This window comes from Strix aluco, chromosome 5 (assembly GCF_031877795.1).
Source record: "Strix aluco isolate bStrAlu1 chromosome 5, bStrAlu1.hap1, whole genome shotgun sequence".
In the NCBI taxonomy this organism is placed as follows: domain Eukaryota; kingdom Metazoa; phylum Chordata; class Aves; order Strigiformes; family Strigidae; genus Strix; species Strix aluco.
The window spans coordinates 24,578,011-24,593,857 of NC_133935.1; the positions used below are offsets into that span (position 1 = coordinate 24,578,011).

Here is a 15,847-nt window from a genome sequence, read left to right on the forward strand (position 1 = left end):
CATTCCATAGGTATTTCTCCTCCACTTCCAGAACAAAAACTAACAATTGACATTATTGTCTGTACAATTTCAATTGCATAAGTTCTTCCATCTTAGCACGCAATTTTATCTATGGAATGGGCAGTTTGCCTTTAGGTAAGTATTTCTGCCTATTTATAGTGAAGACTAAGTCACATTAGTTTACACCAGAAGAGCTTTCCCGCACTTTGCCTAACTTGCAAATGAAGCAAGAGATTTTCCAACTACCCAAAATTCCAGACATACAAATGCACAAATAAGTTGCATATTGCTAATTTGCAAACTTTCCCTTAGATGCTGTTTCATAAGAGATCATTCTATTACCTAATGGAAGAGCAAGCAACCTATCCACCTAATACAAGAGTTAGTCAATTATCTGTCAATATACACACCTATAATGGTGAATATCTTCAAAAGACTTTGTGTTGTTTATAGCAAATACACATAGGAAGCCTTCCCCTGTTCTCATATATTGGTCCCTCATTGCACTGTATTCTTCTTGACCGGCTGTATCAAGAATATCCAAGAGACAGGTTTCTCCATCAATTACTACTTGCTTCCTGTAGGAATCCTAAGAAAAGAAAAAAAAACATAAACCTTGGTTAAACACAAGCAAGTAAGATTTCAAACACCTATAACTCAGGATATATTAAAGTTATTCACTAGTAATCGAGCATGACTAAAACACTTAAGAGTCAAAAATCCAACTTTACAGATGAACAAATGACAGTAGGAAAATATTGTCCCATATTTATATGTATACAGTAGTAGTAAGAGCAGAAGTAGTAAGAGCACTGAAAGGACATGTTCTTACTCATATTCTGAATCTTCAGTAACAGTACATGTGTGAACACACACAGAAAGAGAGCAGTGTTCTTATTTTGCACAGAAGAATAAAAAGTACAAATTGGATCCAGATTAAAAGCATCTCCCCTTTGTCTCTGTTAATAGAAGAATTGAAGAAACTCGTAATCCTGATTTTAAAAGGTTTGACTTGGTTTAAGCTTACTCAATTTACCAAATTTTTTTTTAAAAAGTAAAATTTGACCTTCATTCTGTGGATGTTTACGGAAGCGTTGTGCCACAACAATGTACAGAATAACAGAATAGAAAGACTACACAAATAAGACAACTCCAAAAATCTATGCCACTGAAAAAGAAATTAAGCATAAAAAGCCTTCAGTGTATGAAACAGGAAATCTGTTTTGTTCGCCTAAGTAGGTGCATATAATTATATTTTCTATTAAGTTATCAAAGTTGAGTTGATATGTTTCAAGTTCAAGCTTTTTAGCTGAGACAGACCAACAGAGTCCTACAGAAGCCCTGATGGGTTGGTGCACAGAGATGTTGGAACAAATTATTTCAATGCTATCAATTCAAAGTTTTCAGGTCACTGATTGAAGTGGCTAAAATCTGTAAAAAGACCCAAGCAACTAGATATTAATGTCTATTTACAGCTCTTTTAGGTGCTAGGCTTCTGTGAGTACACAGTTTTAGTGACAAGAACATAAGCATTACTTTCCCAATAGTTTCTAAAAACATATATATATTTGAAATAAAACCATGTCAATAAGCTTTAAAAATAGGTCATTGAGTAGTGCCATGAATTATTCTCCATAAACAATACTTGTAACAAATAAAAGGTATAAACAAAATCTTGGTATTACCTTTCAGATCCCTTAGCTAGAGATTAACACAATATTGCCTTTGTTCTTTTTAACACTATACAGAAGTGAACTTAATCTACTAGGAAGGGATTTAAAGAATTAAAGCTGCAATTCTAGCCAACTTCAAGATGAATTCAGTATGACCTTCCTTCCTCTGTACACATTTTAAGGCACAGCACACCTACTCCTATGCACTTTCCATCTATTTGTAGTTTTACAAAAGGCTCTCTTCTTTCCTCTTGCTTATGCTTAAAACCAAACAGGAGGTAAGTGTATAGAATAAGTATCTTAAACTAAACATACTCTGTAATCTCACATTTATCTGAAGCCTAGACGACATTTAACAGTATCAGGTAAAACAATATTGACTGTTTACCTTAAAGATAAAAGTTTACCTCCAACATGATTTTGGAAATATTTATTTCACAGAAGTGCAAAATCTATGTTCAAGAAGTAGGTAACTTAAAAACATAAGCCATGTTTAAATATTGATACAGATGAGACATACAAAAGCTCCAATGTGTTTTAAAATAAGGTTTATATTCTATCTTATTCCTTAAAGAAAAAAACACCCTAAAACCCCCAAAGGACACATCTTCATTCCAATTCATTTAAATTCAATAGCAGATCCCCCATGTCCTATGATACTTTTATCACAGTTCACAGTGAAATACTAGAGAAACTTGTATCATACTAGGCTTATTTACAGAGCTTTCATTTTCTGTTCTTGCAATTTGACTGCTAGTTTAAAAATATGAAAAACAGTTCTTGAAAAGCCTGTATTATTCCTTTATATCTTAGGACTTCAAAGGAAAATAAATTCCCCTCAACTGAGCTCTAAACAACAGCTTTAAGTAATTTTCATCAAAGAAAATAATTTTTAAGAGAAGAAAATTACTTTTAAGAACTGCTGGCTTTAGCACGCCTACCAGTAGCAGCAAAGATGCACCAGCATAAAGCACAGCACAGGTACAAAAAAGAAGGAACACTTTGAGATAGCAGTTGTTTTGCCCACTTCTGGAGAGAAAATTTTGTCACTAACTAGAAAGGGGATTTGAGGCAGAAGAAAAAGAAAGATGTGGGAGAGAAAATACAAGCTTATGATTTCCTTCCAAGCTACTGAAATAATAAACACTGCTTTTTTGCCTTCCCATTCCCACAAAACATCAAACCTGAAATCACATTTGTCACTATAGGAAGGAAAACTGAAGCACCACATTAAAAGCTCAGGCTTCTGGGACCCCCACCCCCATCACGGTGAATAACAGTGTAAACATACTCAAGATAAAATCTGTTTATTTGTTACCATACTGTAAAAAATTAAAGTCCTGCAAAACAGAACGTAGGATGTAACAAAAAGTTATGCCACTATAGTACTTGTGGCACTTCTGCTTCAAAATGCAATTGCAGAACCCAAATGGCCAGACTCCCCTTCAACAACAAAAAAAACCCCATTCTAATCTATAAATTTTGTGATTGATAAAAACTGAGTAGCTTTACTGCACACTGGAAGATTTGCAGTAATTAATGCAATGAAGAGATATCCAGTATAAAGCTATTAAGTAAAAACAAAATGCAAAGTAGAGTTAGTTTCAAAGTAGTACCAGACTCCAAACATGAATCTGCAATTTTCCCCCAGCATACAGACTCAGCGTATCTCCGTTAAAAAAGTTTTAATTTCATTAATCACTTAACCTGCTCTTACTGGCCTTTCGCAAAGCCATAAAAATCAGCATGGATTATGCTAAAGGAGTAATAATTCCATCTGTTCACATGCACTGATAAAAAAAAGTGATACGAAGTCTCAGCTATATGCTACATATGGAATTTATCTAAAAAAACACTGCTTAATAAATCCCATCCAAGCATGTAACTATTATTTTATAAAAATCCATTATACCAGGGATTTAACGTTAAAATATCACAGCTACTAAGACTAAGCTATTACTAAATATTAGTGGAAATTTCAGAGGTGCATAGGTCATTTAAGAACACAGACTTAAATATCAGTATTCCTAAATCAGCGGAGGGATTTTGCTAATCCAATTGAAAAACCTCTGACAGGCAACTAGGAAAGCTGTTCTTTACCTAAGACATTTAAAAGATTACATATATTTAGCACTAAAATGTACTGAAGGTGTAGAAAAAATAAAAATAAAAATTTAAATTATACTATCACACAAGAGATCACAAATAAAGATTTAACAAACCTCGACCAGGAGAGGGCACTAGTCCAACTGTTCTATGTATTAGGCCAGATTTCGAAGCATTAGTGTACATACTGTTAAAAAACACTTAAAATTGCTTGGCTATAAATCTGTGCTTGGACATCTACTTCAAATAAGATACAAAATTGTGAAACACATATAAAGCATATATATATTTGAATAACAGTAGCTAGTCAAACATGCACTCATTTTAAATCCTTCCCCTGTCCCCCCCATCATCTGCTATGCTCAGATTAAGTAAATAAAATATTCAAGCAGGCCATGAAACTTGAAATTTTCCAAAACAAGTTTTATTTGTTGAATCATTAAGTCTATTCCACTGAAAACAGCAACAACATTAACACTGTAAATGTATCTGTGATTAAGTAACTAGTATATTTTTTCCTCTCTTCAACTGCATCATGTCTTTACAACATGAGAATTTTAGAAGTGTTGAGTTTCAGCTTGTTAATCACAGGAAAGATTTAAAATTATTCCATAATTATGTAGTTAACAGCTGTAGATAACAAACACTGAACTCCCTTCTCTGTCTACACATTTCCTGCAAGGAAAAATGAGTATTTTGGCAACAGCCATGAGGCAATGAAAGAAACAGCAGCAAGTGAGAAAGAATAGTAGTGACACTACTGAACCATCTTAACTATTATGATTTACCAGTTGAAGCAACTTTATGCAGTATGAGGAAATAAGGCTAAAGTGCATTCTACAGCTATTGTTCTTTGATGAGCCCCTACCACCACAACTGCATCTATCCAGGAAGCACAACCAAGCAACCTTTCTCAACTGAAGAGGATTCTGCCCAAGCAAGGACTGAAGGATTTAAACCCAATCACAAGCCCATTCTCTGCAACCTGTTTGCCACTTCAAATCACAGACCACTCTTACTGTAACTGAATTATTTCTTCCCTACAAGCTTACCCACACGATTATGGCACTGTGAGCACACACAAGGTGATTTACCACAAGTAGGAAGATGGAGTCTCCATCCTCAAGGTCTCAGAATTTACAAGACAAAAATGATAGCTACTACTCAGACAAGAACTTGCAGGAGTTGCAGAAGATCGATATTGTTGCATGCAACAAGTTGTGGATGCTGGTAAAGCCCATTACGTCAAAGGTTTCTTTCTTTCAGAACGTACTGATTCTGGACCACAGCACAGTGTTACAGTCATCCTGCACACTATGAAATAAAAGCCATAGTTCTGGGATTTTAGGTTCTTTCTATAAGGAACTGTTATTTCTTTTTATTATTTTACATTAAAATGTATTCGGTATTCCTGAAAATACTCAGCTTGTTGATTAGCAAAATCCCTCAAGTGACATAAGAATACTGGCATTTAAGTTTTTGTGTTCCAAAATTTACACAGTTCTGGCTTTATATGACACTTATAACACAGAACCTCCACAGTACTCTTTGTAACGCGTAAACACACCCCTAACCCAAGAGAAACCCAGATGATTATGAACAAGCATTACAAAGTCCAACATCCTCTGAGGTTCCTTTTGAAGGAAAAAGTAAAATCCCATTTTGCTTGTTCCTCTCAATGAATTTTGTGTTTTCTGTATTTTAAGTGTGTTTTGGTTTGTTGTTTTAAGGTTCCCATCTTAGTAACTGAAAGAGCTGCTCTCCTAGTGCAAGTCAAACACTCCACAGGTCTATTCACAGAATCTCTACAAGCATACATGAAGTTACTTGGCCATGCAACAGAGACACAGGCTCATAAAGGTAAACTCAAACTCAAGCCAACACATCTCTCTTTGGGGGACGTTAACTGAGGCTTGTACTTCACTCAAGTAAGACAGCTTCCTACCATCTCAGGGCACTGGCTCCTTTTGCTTATGTCTACCTGAAAATGACTGCATAGCTATTTTCCGAGACACCATTTTAAGCCTAGACTTAAACCCTTGTGATTCTTTCAAGTGAGCTTGTAAGTGCCTCATTGTATAAGCACATAAATGAAGTCATAAGCTACAGAGCTTCAGTGCTAGGAACATAAAAATCTTGGGTAAATTATAGTGTCATTTCTCCTTTTGTATGGTCTGAGGTTATTAAATACAACAATCCACAGAATATTTCAGACAACACTAGTATTTTTCTTCTATTTAAGAGGCAGAGCTTGCCTGTTCATTAAAAACCTTCAAAATATCGCAACTTTTAAAGCTTTAATACAATTCCAGATTCTGAGGAACTGTACCATGTATTTCAAATAATCCACTACAGCAGCTATCTTATAACATTTTTTTCTAGATACGGAAACACGCACAGGTGTGTTAAAAAAAATTCAGAATTTTTGCTTCATTCACCATAACGTTCCAGGACACACTTCCCACTGCGTGAAACGGATCCTAACGATATGAGCCACAAAAGCTTGATGCATACATTTCAGAAGTATAGATTTTCCTTCTTGATATCAAAAAGGAACATCACATTTAACAGCTTGCATGCAAAGCCATGAAGAGTTTTGCCAAGCATTTTCAAGTGAATTTGGCAAATACTTTGTCACTGAGATCCTAAAAACATGCATCCACACTGTCCAACAAAACATGACAATTAACACTACACTTTAATTGATCAAAATTGTTATTTTTTTTACTGTAGCTGTTGTTCTGCAGCCATATCAAGAAGCACAGCAATTCCCTCTCCTGGTCTGAGGCCGATCATTATCTTTGAGCTCTTTTCATTATAAAGCCTTGTTCTGTGTTTTTGTGGTAACTGTCCAAAAGCAAACTACTACTGTTATTACCAATAATTTCTCTTCACAAAAAGTATAAGATGAAATTGTTTACCTCTATTGTAGGGTCATATTCATCCACAAAGTGATTCTGAATTAGCTGTATTGTCAAGGCACTCTTGCCTACACCACCAGCTCCAACAACAACAAGTTTATATTCTGTCATTTTTTAGCAGACCTGATGACAAAGAAACCAACATTAAGCAGAAAGAGTCAGGCTCCGACTACTAAGGATGTTGTTGGTGTGTTTTCATTCAGTATCACGTTCCTTTACTATTACCGGAAAAGCAACTGCCTCCCTGAAAGACAAGACAAAAAGCTATGAGGGAATGCTGTTTCTCAAACAAAATTATACATAGGAAACATAACATAGGCACTAAACTGAAAGGCACCGATTACAAAGCGATAAAAAAACCACAAGGATACACTAAATTCTGAAAAAGATCAAAGAGTACTTCTTGCGGGGCACAGATTTTGTTCTCTGCTTTCTCCCAAAGCCCTGGTGACTCTGGGACACCTCCCGGGTTTTTACAAAAGCCGGGCCAAACCCAGCGCCCCTCAGGCTGAGCCACAACCCCGGGAACTCGCCTCCTGCAAACGGCTGGGACGGGACGGGCGCGGGTGCAAACACAGCTTCACCTGACGTCTCCACCGTCACATTTCATTTTAATTTTTCCCGGGCGAGCCCAGCGCGACCGCCCCCCGAGCGTGGCCGTGGGGCCAGCGGCAGGATCCCCCCAGCTCCCCTGGGGCTCGGGGTGCCGCTGCCCGCCCCGCCCCGGCTCCCCTCAGCCAGGAGCCAGCGACGCAGCCGGGCCACCGAAACTTTCCGGCCCGGCGCCTTCGGCCCCACGCACGGGGATTTTAATGATTTGCGAGGAGATGGGGGAAAAAAAAAAAAAAAATCTACATGAGGAAAAGGGAGAGGGGGGGGGGGTCGACTCGGCATAAGCCGCCGGGTGCCGGGCTCCCGGAGGGCGTTGGCCACCTGTCCCGTCGCCACCTCCAGCGGCCGCCGAGCCACCGCCCGCGCCGCGGGGAAGGACGGTGGAGGGGTAGGCGAAGGCTGCTCCAGAGGATGCCGGCGGAGGGGAAGTGGGACAGGGCGCAGCCCCGCGGGCGGCAGCGGGACAGGCACCGGGAGGCGGCCACCGCCCGGTTGCCGGCGATTCTGACCCTCCGCGGGGCGACGCCGGGAGGAAAGGGGGGACGGAGGAGGAGGGGGTGCCCGGCTCCGGGAAGGCGCACCGTTTCCCCCTGCCCCATCTCGAAGGGAAAGGGGGAATAAAACAAGCGCGGACGGCTCGTCCCGGTTCAGAGGGGTAAGGATAGGCGGGTACCTGCCTGGCGCTGCAGCGGGCCGCGGGAGCACGCCGGCGCCTCCCTCGCCCGCCCCGCCACGGCGGCCGCTCCGCGTCCCTTTCCGTCCCGGTCTGAAATGGCGGGGGACGGGGGAGGGCTGGGGCTGGAGCTGCCGAGGGAGCCGAGCACCGAGAGGGTGGATGGATGGAGAGGCGCGATCGATGCGTTCCGCGCTCCCTCGCCCCTTGGCGGCAGCCCCGGCCCGGCCCCTCCCTCCCCCTTCCCCTCCCCCCCCTTCCCCTCCCCCTCCCGCCGCGCCGCCTCAACCGCGGCGGCGGGAGGAGGAGGAGGGGCCGGGACCGCCCGTTGCGGGCACTGGGGCGAGGCGGGGCGGCGGCGTTTTGTGTTGCAGCGTGAGGGGAAGTCTGTTTGGGAAGTGTGCGCTTGAGGGTGGTGAAGGGAAATAAGTACAATTCCAGCGTTTCCTCGCCATTTCCCCCTCCCTCTTCGCCGACGGGCGCCCGACGCGCACCGCCGCGGCTCCCCGGAGCGGGGCGGGCTGAGGGAAGGAGGCGGGCTTGCCGGCCGCCGCAGGCTTTCGCCGGGTCGTCCTGAGGGGAGCGCGTCGGCTGCCCGGCCGGGGCGGGCGTGAGACAGTTCCTGGCGAAACACAAAACGCATTTTTGCCCGTAGCCGATTAAGAAAATGTCAGCAGAGGCCTTGCGGAACTGCTGCGAAACTTAGGCGCCCGTTAAAGTTGGTCGGCTTGCACTCCTTTCCAATAAAAATGCAAGGCTTTATTATGAGCTACCGGGATGCTCTGTATAAAAGTTAATAAACAGCGTTTTTTTGGAAGCAAGTTGGCAATTGCATAGTGAAGTCTGTTTTCTTACTGAAAGGCCAAAAACATAATTCCCAAAAACATAATTCCCTGTAATTGCAAGGCTCTAATGTGCTGATTAATACACTATAATGTCATTTATACTCCTGTGTTACATCCCAAGCAGTAAAATATTTTTGAAATGCATCACCAGGTCTCAGACTAAGGTAGCGAACCTTACTCCTAACAAAGCTTCGTCTGAGGGTAACTCCAGGGACGTTGACAGGCTCACACAAGGGATTAATTTGTCCAGTTTTACTTTCTGTCTTTAAATTGGACGGTCAAAAATAAAAATGTCACATCTGCACATCTGGTGTGCAAGAGTTTTAATTTAAGAGTCCAGAGCTTTGTTCTCTGCAACTGTATGTGACAACTTCCAGCTTCTTTCATTCACAGTGTACCATCTAAGGGTATTTTTGGGCCATACCCAGCTGAGCATCGAAGGCATTAACCCTCCGGGACTATGCCATCTAATTTAGAAAGTATGTTCCTCTAATTCAAGTAAATAAGCCAAAGTCCCTGTGGTGGTGTTCAGCGCTACTCCCTGATGCTAAGGTGTTAAGACTTGGGTGGAAAACAAACACCTTTACGCTGTTGTGTGAAAAATGGTATCTCTTCAGGCAGAGACCGCAAAAGATCACACGAGCTTTTCTTGTATTCTTGAAACAAGTCTTTTCTGTCACTGAAATCAGTGACAAAAGTCCTGTGGACTCCAGTGGGATCTTCTGTAAGGATACTCATATACAGTGGAAGGGTCATGAACTGAGGAGAAAATGAAATTGGGAAACTCTATGATCCCCATTTCTCCTCTTCCAGGGATTTAGGTGTTAGTAACCTGATCATTTTTGTGTTAAATGTTTAATTAGATTGTTTCCCAACAGCCTCAATAAAAAAGACTTGTAAAAAAACATGTGACAGTGTAACATTAAATCATCTCACAAATTAGAGTTAAAACTGAGTGATTCAGTTTGCTTATTAAGTAGGCTACCTCACATGAGCAGATGTAAAAACCAAATGACAGACCTGCTTTCAAAGAACAAGTAGTCTGGTGGTAAAACCACAAGCTTGGGATGTGGGAAACCCACATTCCCATCTGTGGTGTGAAAGAGGCAAAGAAAAGATTTGAATGCATATGTTCGGTAACTGAGGTAAACGCCCTGATCAGCAATTTTAGGATAGCCGGATCTCACTTTCGTATTTTGCCCCCTCCCCCCTAGGAAAATTGAGTGTTGTGTTTCTTCCTAATGCGGTGGGAAAATGCCTGCATGACAGAAAAACTTGCCCAGTTCTGCAAATAATGCTGGTGTTCCACAAACAGCTTTGATGGTTTGTTCTCATCTACAGGCCTTTATATGGGGAGAAGCTGTTCATCTTTAAACCCACACAGTCACAGCTGGGATCAGAAGAGTATCTGGAGAGCAGCTGTCTTTGGTAGAACCTTCTCTGTGAAAACTTCAGGTCCTGACGACAGCTTGAGTCGTAGTACCTCCATACAATCTCAATGAAATGTGCAAACAATCATTTTGCATATCATTGGGAGGGAAAAATAATTGTTAGGATTCTGGAAAAAACAGAATGCAAAGCTTATTATTTGTTTTGTGCACAGATTTGTTTATAAATGTCTGTTATGAAATTGCTGTTTACTTTAATGAAATTTTGTTTAGAAATATCTTCTCAGGCTTATGTGTGAAGTGGTTGGAAAACAAGCTGAAATAAATGAGCTGATCAAAAATATTAAGTGCCAGCCCATTGATACAAAAGCTGGTGAAAAGTCAGCACAAGCGATGCAAAACCCCCTAGATTTTGTGGAAGTGCTGTTTTATGAGTTACCGACTTCATTTTAGTGACTGTTTCTTCAGTGCAATTTGCACAGAGAATTCTGAACACAGGCAAAGAAGATGCACATCCTCAAATCCCAAAACACTTCAGTGTGCTAGAGCTAAATACTTTAGCTAAGTTAAAGAATATTCAAAGGCTTCTTCACATTTGCATTAAAATATTCTGGACCCAGTCTTCTGGATCCTCTGTGGATACGGATCTTTGAGGGCAAATCACCAGTCACAGCTCCTTACTCTGACAAGATGCTTCCCTTATCATATCAAGCACTAGGCCAAATATAAACCCATCAGCCACATGTTTATGCTACTTAGATTTGCCCAATCCTAAACATTATACAATAAATTCAGTGACATTTTAACTTTGAGAATATATGAGCTTTCACTATCCATCAGCAGTTGCAAGAGGGGGGAGAGAAACTGTAAAATACAGCTCCAGCCTCAAGATAAATAGTAAGCTTTCCCTGTTAACAGAGAGTGTCAGACAAGCTGAGACAAGAGTTAATTTTCCTGTGGCTTTTCCCAGCATTGAACTATGCAAAGCAGATGCAAAGCCATTGTAGAGTTACTACAGGAAGTTAAGTGGCTTTGTGCAACTTCAAGTTTGCCTGTGTGAATTACAAATATTAGTAAAGAGAATTTTTCTGTCACGCATAGATAGGCCAAGGGTCCCTGGCCAGTATGGCCAGTAGCAATGCATATGTTGTCAGATAACCACCTAAGCACATGGTTGTATTTCAGTTGGTTTAGCCAGAGGCCTCAATACTGGCATTAATGGTGGTTTCATGCTTTTAGGCCACCATTATGGCACTTTGCACGAGGACAGACACTACCTGATCAGCCTGCACATGCAAAGTGTTTACATGACAAACTTTTTGAAGACATTGGACCTGACTGTATGGGTTTATATGGGCTGTGTGTTTTGTTTTATGCAGGCATGTTATTTTGCCCTGGTCTAAGATTCCATGTATCACCCAGCAGCAGTATTTGAGACATTCCTGTCATTTGGGATGTACCAGCCTTCAGTTTTCACCTTTTCTTCTTCTCCTCCCAGGAAAATTAAGACTTTTAAGGAAGTCCTGCCAACTTTGTTATGCCACCCTATCGTTGCTAAGACCACCTACAGAAGATTTTTAAGTCCCATCTAGAGCAGTACAAATACACTTACAAATTTTTGTCTGCTGATAGAGCAAGATACAATTATATTTCCCAAGACTTTTAACTCACTAACTCTATTCAGGATAGAATCTACAAGACATATATAGGACAGCATACAGTGAACTTAATATATATTTACATCCATAGATAAGTATCTCTATATATGCAATCTTAAATACGTTAATTTATATTAAAATAAAGGCTATAGTTCTCACAGGGTGTTAATTTTTGTGCCCCATCAAATTTCCTGTAGTGGTATGGACCTGCTAGTAATTTTACGTGTATAGATTGAAGTATAACATAGATGAGCTCACACAGTGTATGAACACAGCATATATGGACTCACACTGAATGTGAACATGTTTTGCTTTGTCACTGCAAATCCTTTTCAAATTATCTGATGGTCCCCAAGACATCCACAAACCCTAAACCAAAAATTACCTTTCAAATGCTCAGCTATATAAAGCACAAGTCTAGGTTCCGCTTTTTTGGCTACAGTGGCAACTAGGTTGTCCACGACCCACTTTAAACAGAAGAATAGTGCAAGGTCCTGCAAACCTTCCTTCTTTTTGATATGTAGGCCCTAAGGAAACATGGTTAATGTATTTTTCTGCAATAACATTAGATTTGGCTTGACAGTAACGTGCTAAGATACACTACATTACTGGTATTTGTAAATGGTTTGACTTTTGGTTTAATTCAGCTGTCTGACTTTTTGAATATAGTTCTCTCCTAAAAATGGGGTGGGGAGAGAGAAACAGTTCAACTGTGAACTATTCTTTAGAAATCTGGATGCTTTTGCCATCCCACTAATGTCATCTGGCATTAGTTAACATAGCATCTCTCTAATCATATTGTCAGCATACAGCCACTAAATTAAAATACAAAGAGAATTGTTAAAATTTCCCAATTCAACTTTGGTATTTCTTTAAAAGCATAATTTTTCAAGTTTTGTGTATATAGGAAATTATCCAAAGCCCACTGAAGTTAATGGGCTTATTTCCAATTAGGCCCAAAAATGTTTGAAAAAATCAGTGGGGTGTCCAAATTGCCTCTCTGAACCAAGCGATTAGATGCCTCATTTCTATTATTGGCACCCACAGCTCAGCACCCAAAACTGAGTATATAACACCGCAGATCTAATGGGTCTCTCAAGGGACTGAAGACTACCTTGTGGGGAGAAAAAGAGAGCATTAGACACAGTGGAGGTTCACCATCCTGCTGCACCCATGCCTCCAGGGTGCCAAAAAGAAACACTAGGAAGAAGGATTTAAATAGGTCTCTCCTACGTGAGACAACGTGGAAGAGCCGGGGGGGGCTCTACACCACACACTTGCAGTGTGACTGGGTCAGTTGCAGCAAAATGTAGTCCTGAGACACGCCAGACTGCTCCTTAAGTGGAACTTGCAGTAGGTGAACAGAGAATGCCAGCCCTGGCATGACCCACTCCTTGCAAGCAGCTCCCACCTCTCTCCTGCATGTTTTCATCTTCCCGTTCTCATGAGTCAGTGTGTCAGGCACAGCACAGGGACTGGCTTTGTGAATTGCCTCTCAGCTCTACCTGGTGGGAGAAATCAGGTAGCTGAGGAAACGTGGCAGTGCTGCATGGCGGCATACCTTGCTACATCCCATGCTTTTTGCATCATGCTAGGGTCAGCTGCTCCCTGACAGACTCCTAATGAATTTTGTGTCTCTCTTTCTTCGACTGGGGAAAATGGTGGAGAATAACTAGTGCCTTAGCAGAGCTTGTGCTCTCAGTGCAGAGCTGAGAGGCCTTGAGCAAAACCTTTGGTTCCAGCTAAGTCCATTGTGCTTAAAAGCACCTTGTCCTTGGGCAAGTGGAATCTGCGTGTGCAGCTGAGCCAGGCTGGGAGTGACACCAAAGTAAAACATTGGGTTAACTTTGCCTTTTGGCATGACCTAGAGCTCAATCCTGCTCTCAGTGAATGGCAGTTTGGCCACTTGCTTATGCCTGGGTTCACACTGTAGCATTGCCTACCCTTCAGCATCACTAGCCTCCACACATATCCCTTGGTATTATTAAAATCTTTGAGATCTAGCTGATTTCTAGCTCACCAAAAGTTTTATTTTTCTGTAGTTTGGCAAAACTATACATCTCCCTGAGATGATCAGAAACACATGGAAAAATATTAAAATGGTGCATAAAGAGAAAAAGAATTAAATATTTTCTTTCCAAGACAGCTACTCTTTTGCTGCAGACTTTTCACTTCGGGAAAAAAAATCAAAATGTTGTCAGCACTTTGGAAACTATGTCCCTTTTTCCACCCCTTTTGCCTATTTTGCCTAGACCTGTAAACCGAGCATGTTGTTACAGCTCAGGACAATGCATGAAGACCTAACGTCTTTCAAAGAAGTAAAAAGCATTCCAGCAGCACTAGCAGTTCACATTTTTCTTGGACAGGATGTATTTCCCCAGCTCCCCTGGGAAACTGGAAGCAGAATCCCAGGGCAGCCCTCCTCACAAACCGCTGTGCTTGGGAGTCAGCTATTTCAGGGATACGAACCAGCCTGGGAGACTCAGATGCTGGAGATGCTGGACAACTTGCAGATTTCGGGAAGGCTGGAAGCCCCTGATCTCAGTCGTCCACAGATCTCTCAGACAGCAGAAGAGCTTGGAGCCTGAAAAGCTGAGGCACTTGGGCTTGCAGTCCAGGGAACTGCCTGGCAGGTTTGGAGCCCAAGATCCTGGCAAGGCAAAGGAGAGGCAAGCAAGAAGTTTAAACTTAAATCACCAGTGTCACACAGAAAGTTCTGGTTGACAAATTCCTGTTTCTTGATCAGGGCCATTGTCTGGATGCAGCTGTTTGCCAGCTGAAGCTTGGTCAGCACAGGGCTGTGTTAACTCCTGCTGGGATGCCCTGAATGCAGATGGCAAGGAGCACGCTGGCCTCATCTCATGTAGCCTCTCCCATAGAAGATGTGGTGCTGCCCCTTCTATGAAGAAGCATGCATATCTTGCTGAGGTACCGTCATGACCTGTCAGTGATTTTCATTCACTGCTGTCCCAAAGGCTAAAATATGGCCCATTAAATAGTATTTTTGGCCCATCCAAATGATGCAGGACTGGACACGGTGTGTCCTGTGACTTCTGCATTCATGAACACCAGTGCCAAAATCTGTGTGGACAGGGTGCATTTACAAGGCCACTAAATGAAAGTGGTGGGATTTTACACAGGGAGAGGGGCAAGCACGCACCCATGTTCCCAGTCATGGGGCACTTAAAATACATCTGGTCTCTGAGCAGATTATTCTATAAACTGAAACCCAAGCTTGAATATACCAAATTTGTGCTCACACCTCTTGGTTACATAATGCATTAAGTTAGATGGTAAATGGTCTGGGACAACCCCTGTGGCCAGACCCTCCACCAGCATAAAGGAATATAGTGTGTGTGGAGTGATACCAGTATACCCTGTTGCAGCCAGTTCTGGGCTTCCCGAGGCTAGAGATGAAACTGTCTTTTGCAACTCAAATGATAGCATGGCCAGAGGCAGAGACAGCCTTGCCACTTCTGCGGTGGGAGACAAGGATCTGTGGGACAAAATCTCTGGCAAGCTGAACTGTCCATTCCCATTGCTGCCAAGGCACAGGGAGGCACGGGGCAGTGGTTGCTACTGCTGGGTACAGCCAGCCCCAGCCATATTAGTCATCTTTATCCCATATAACCAAACTCTTCCTGAGCACGGCAGCTTCCACATGCTGTCACAGCCATGGGCAAAAAAGACAGTGGGGACACACTGTTCCTCCCTCTTCCCTTACTGTCCTGGTCTGCTGTCCTCGCTCTACATCTAGAGTCAACCCAAATAAATTATGTATGTTGATATATTTTATAGCAACCTACAAAACAATTCTTTGATCTTGGTTTAAACCTTTGGTTGTTAGTATGATATGACCAATAATAAATAAACAAATACAGGAAGAAGTAAAACATATCTGCAGCAGCAGTAGTTTCGTTACCTGCTTCACACATACACACACTCCACACCTCACACATACACACACTCCA

General features: G+C 41.8%; 1 protein-coding gene across 8 annotated transcripts in view; it reads right to left on the reverse strand.

Moving 5' to 3' along the window:
- The window catches only part of KRAS (KRAS proto-oncogene, GTPase), a 28,083-nt gene extending 19,962 nt beyond the window's left edge, over window positions 1-8,121 (reverse strand). For 3 of the 8 annotated variants that reach the window (XM_074826439.1, XM_074826440.1, XM_074826432.1), the window contains exons 1-3: window positions 7,986-8,121; window positions 6,701-6,944; window positions 411-589 (exon numbers count right to left, since the gene is read on the reverse strand). In XM_074826439.1, the coding sequence (XP_074682540.1) occupies window positions 411-589; window positions 6,701-6,811 (290 nt within the window). In that variant the 5' untranslated portion in view covers window positions 6,812-6,944; window positions 7,986-8,121. The remainder of the gene's footprint in view (window positions 1-410; window positions 590-6,700; window positions 6,945-7,985) is intronic. The other 5 variants (XM_074826435.1, XM_074826436.1, XM_074826434.1 and 2 more) reach the window with 5 other exon arrangements.
- Window positions 8,122-15,847: the final 7,726 nt, after the last annotated feature.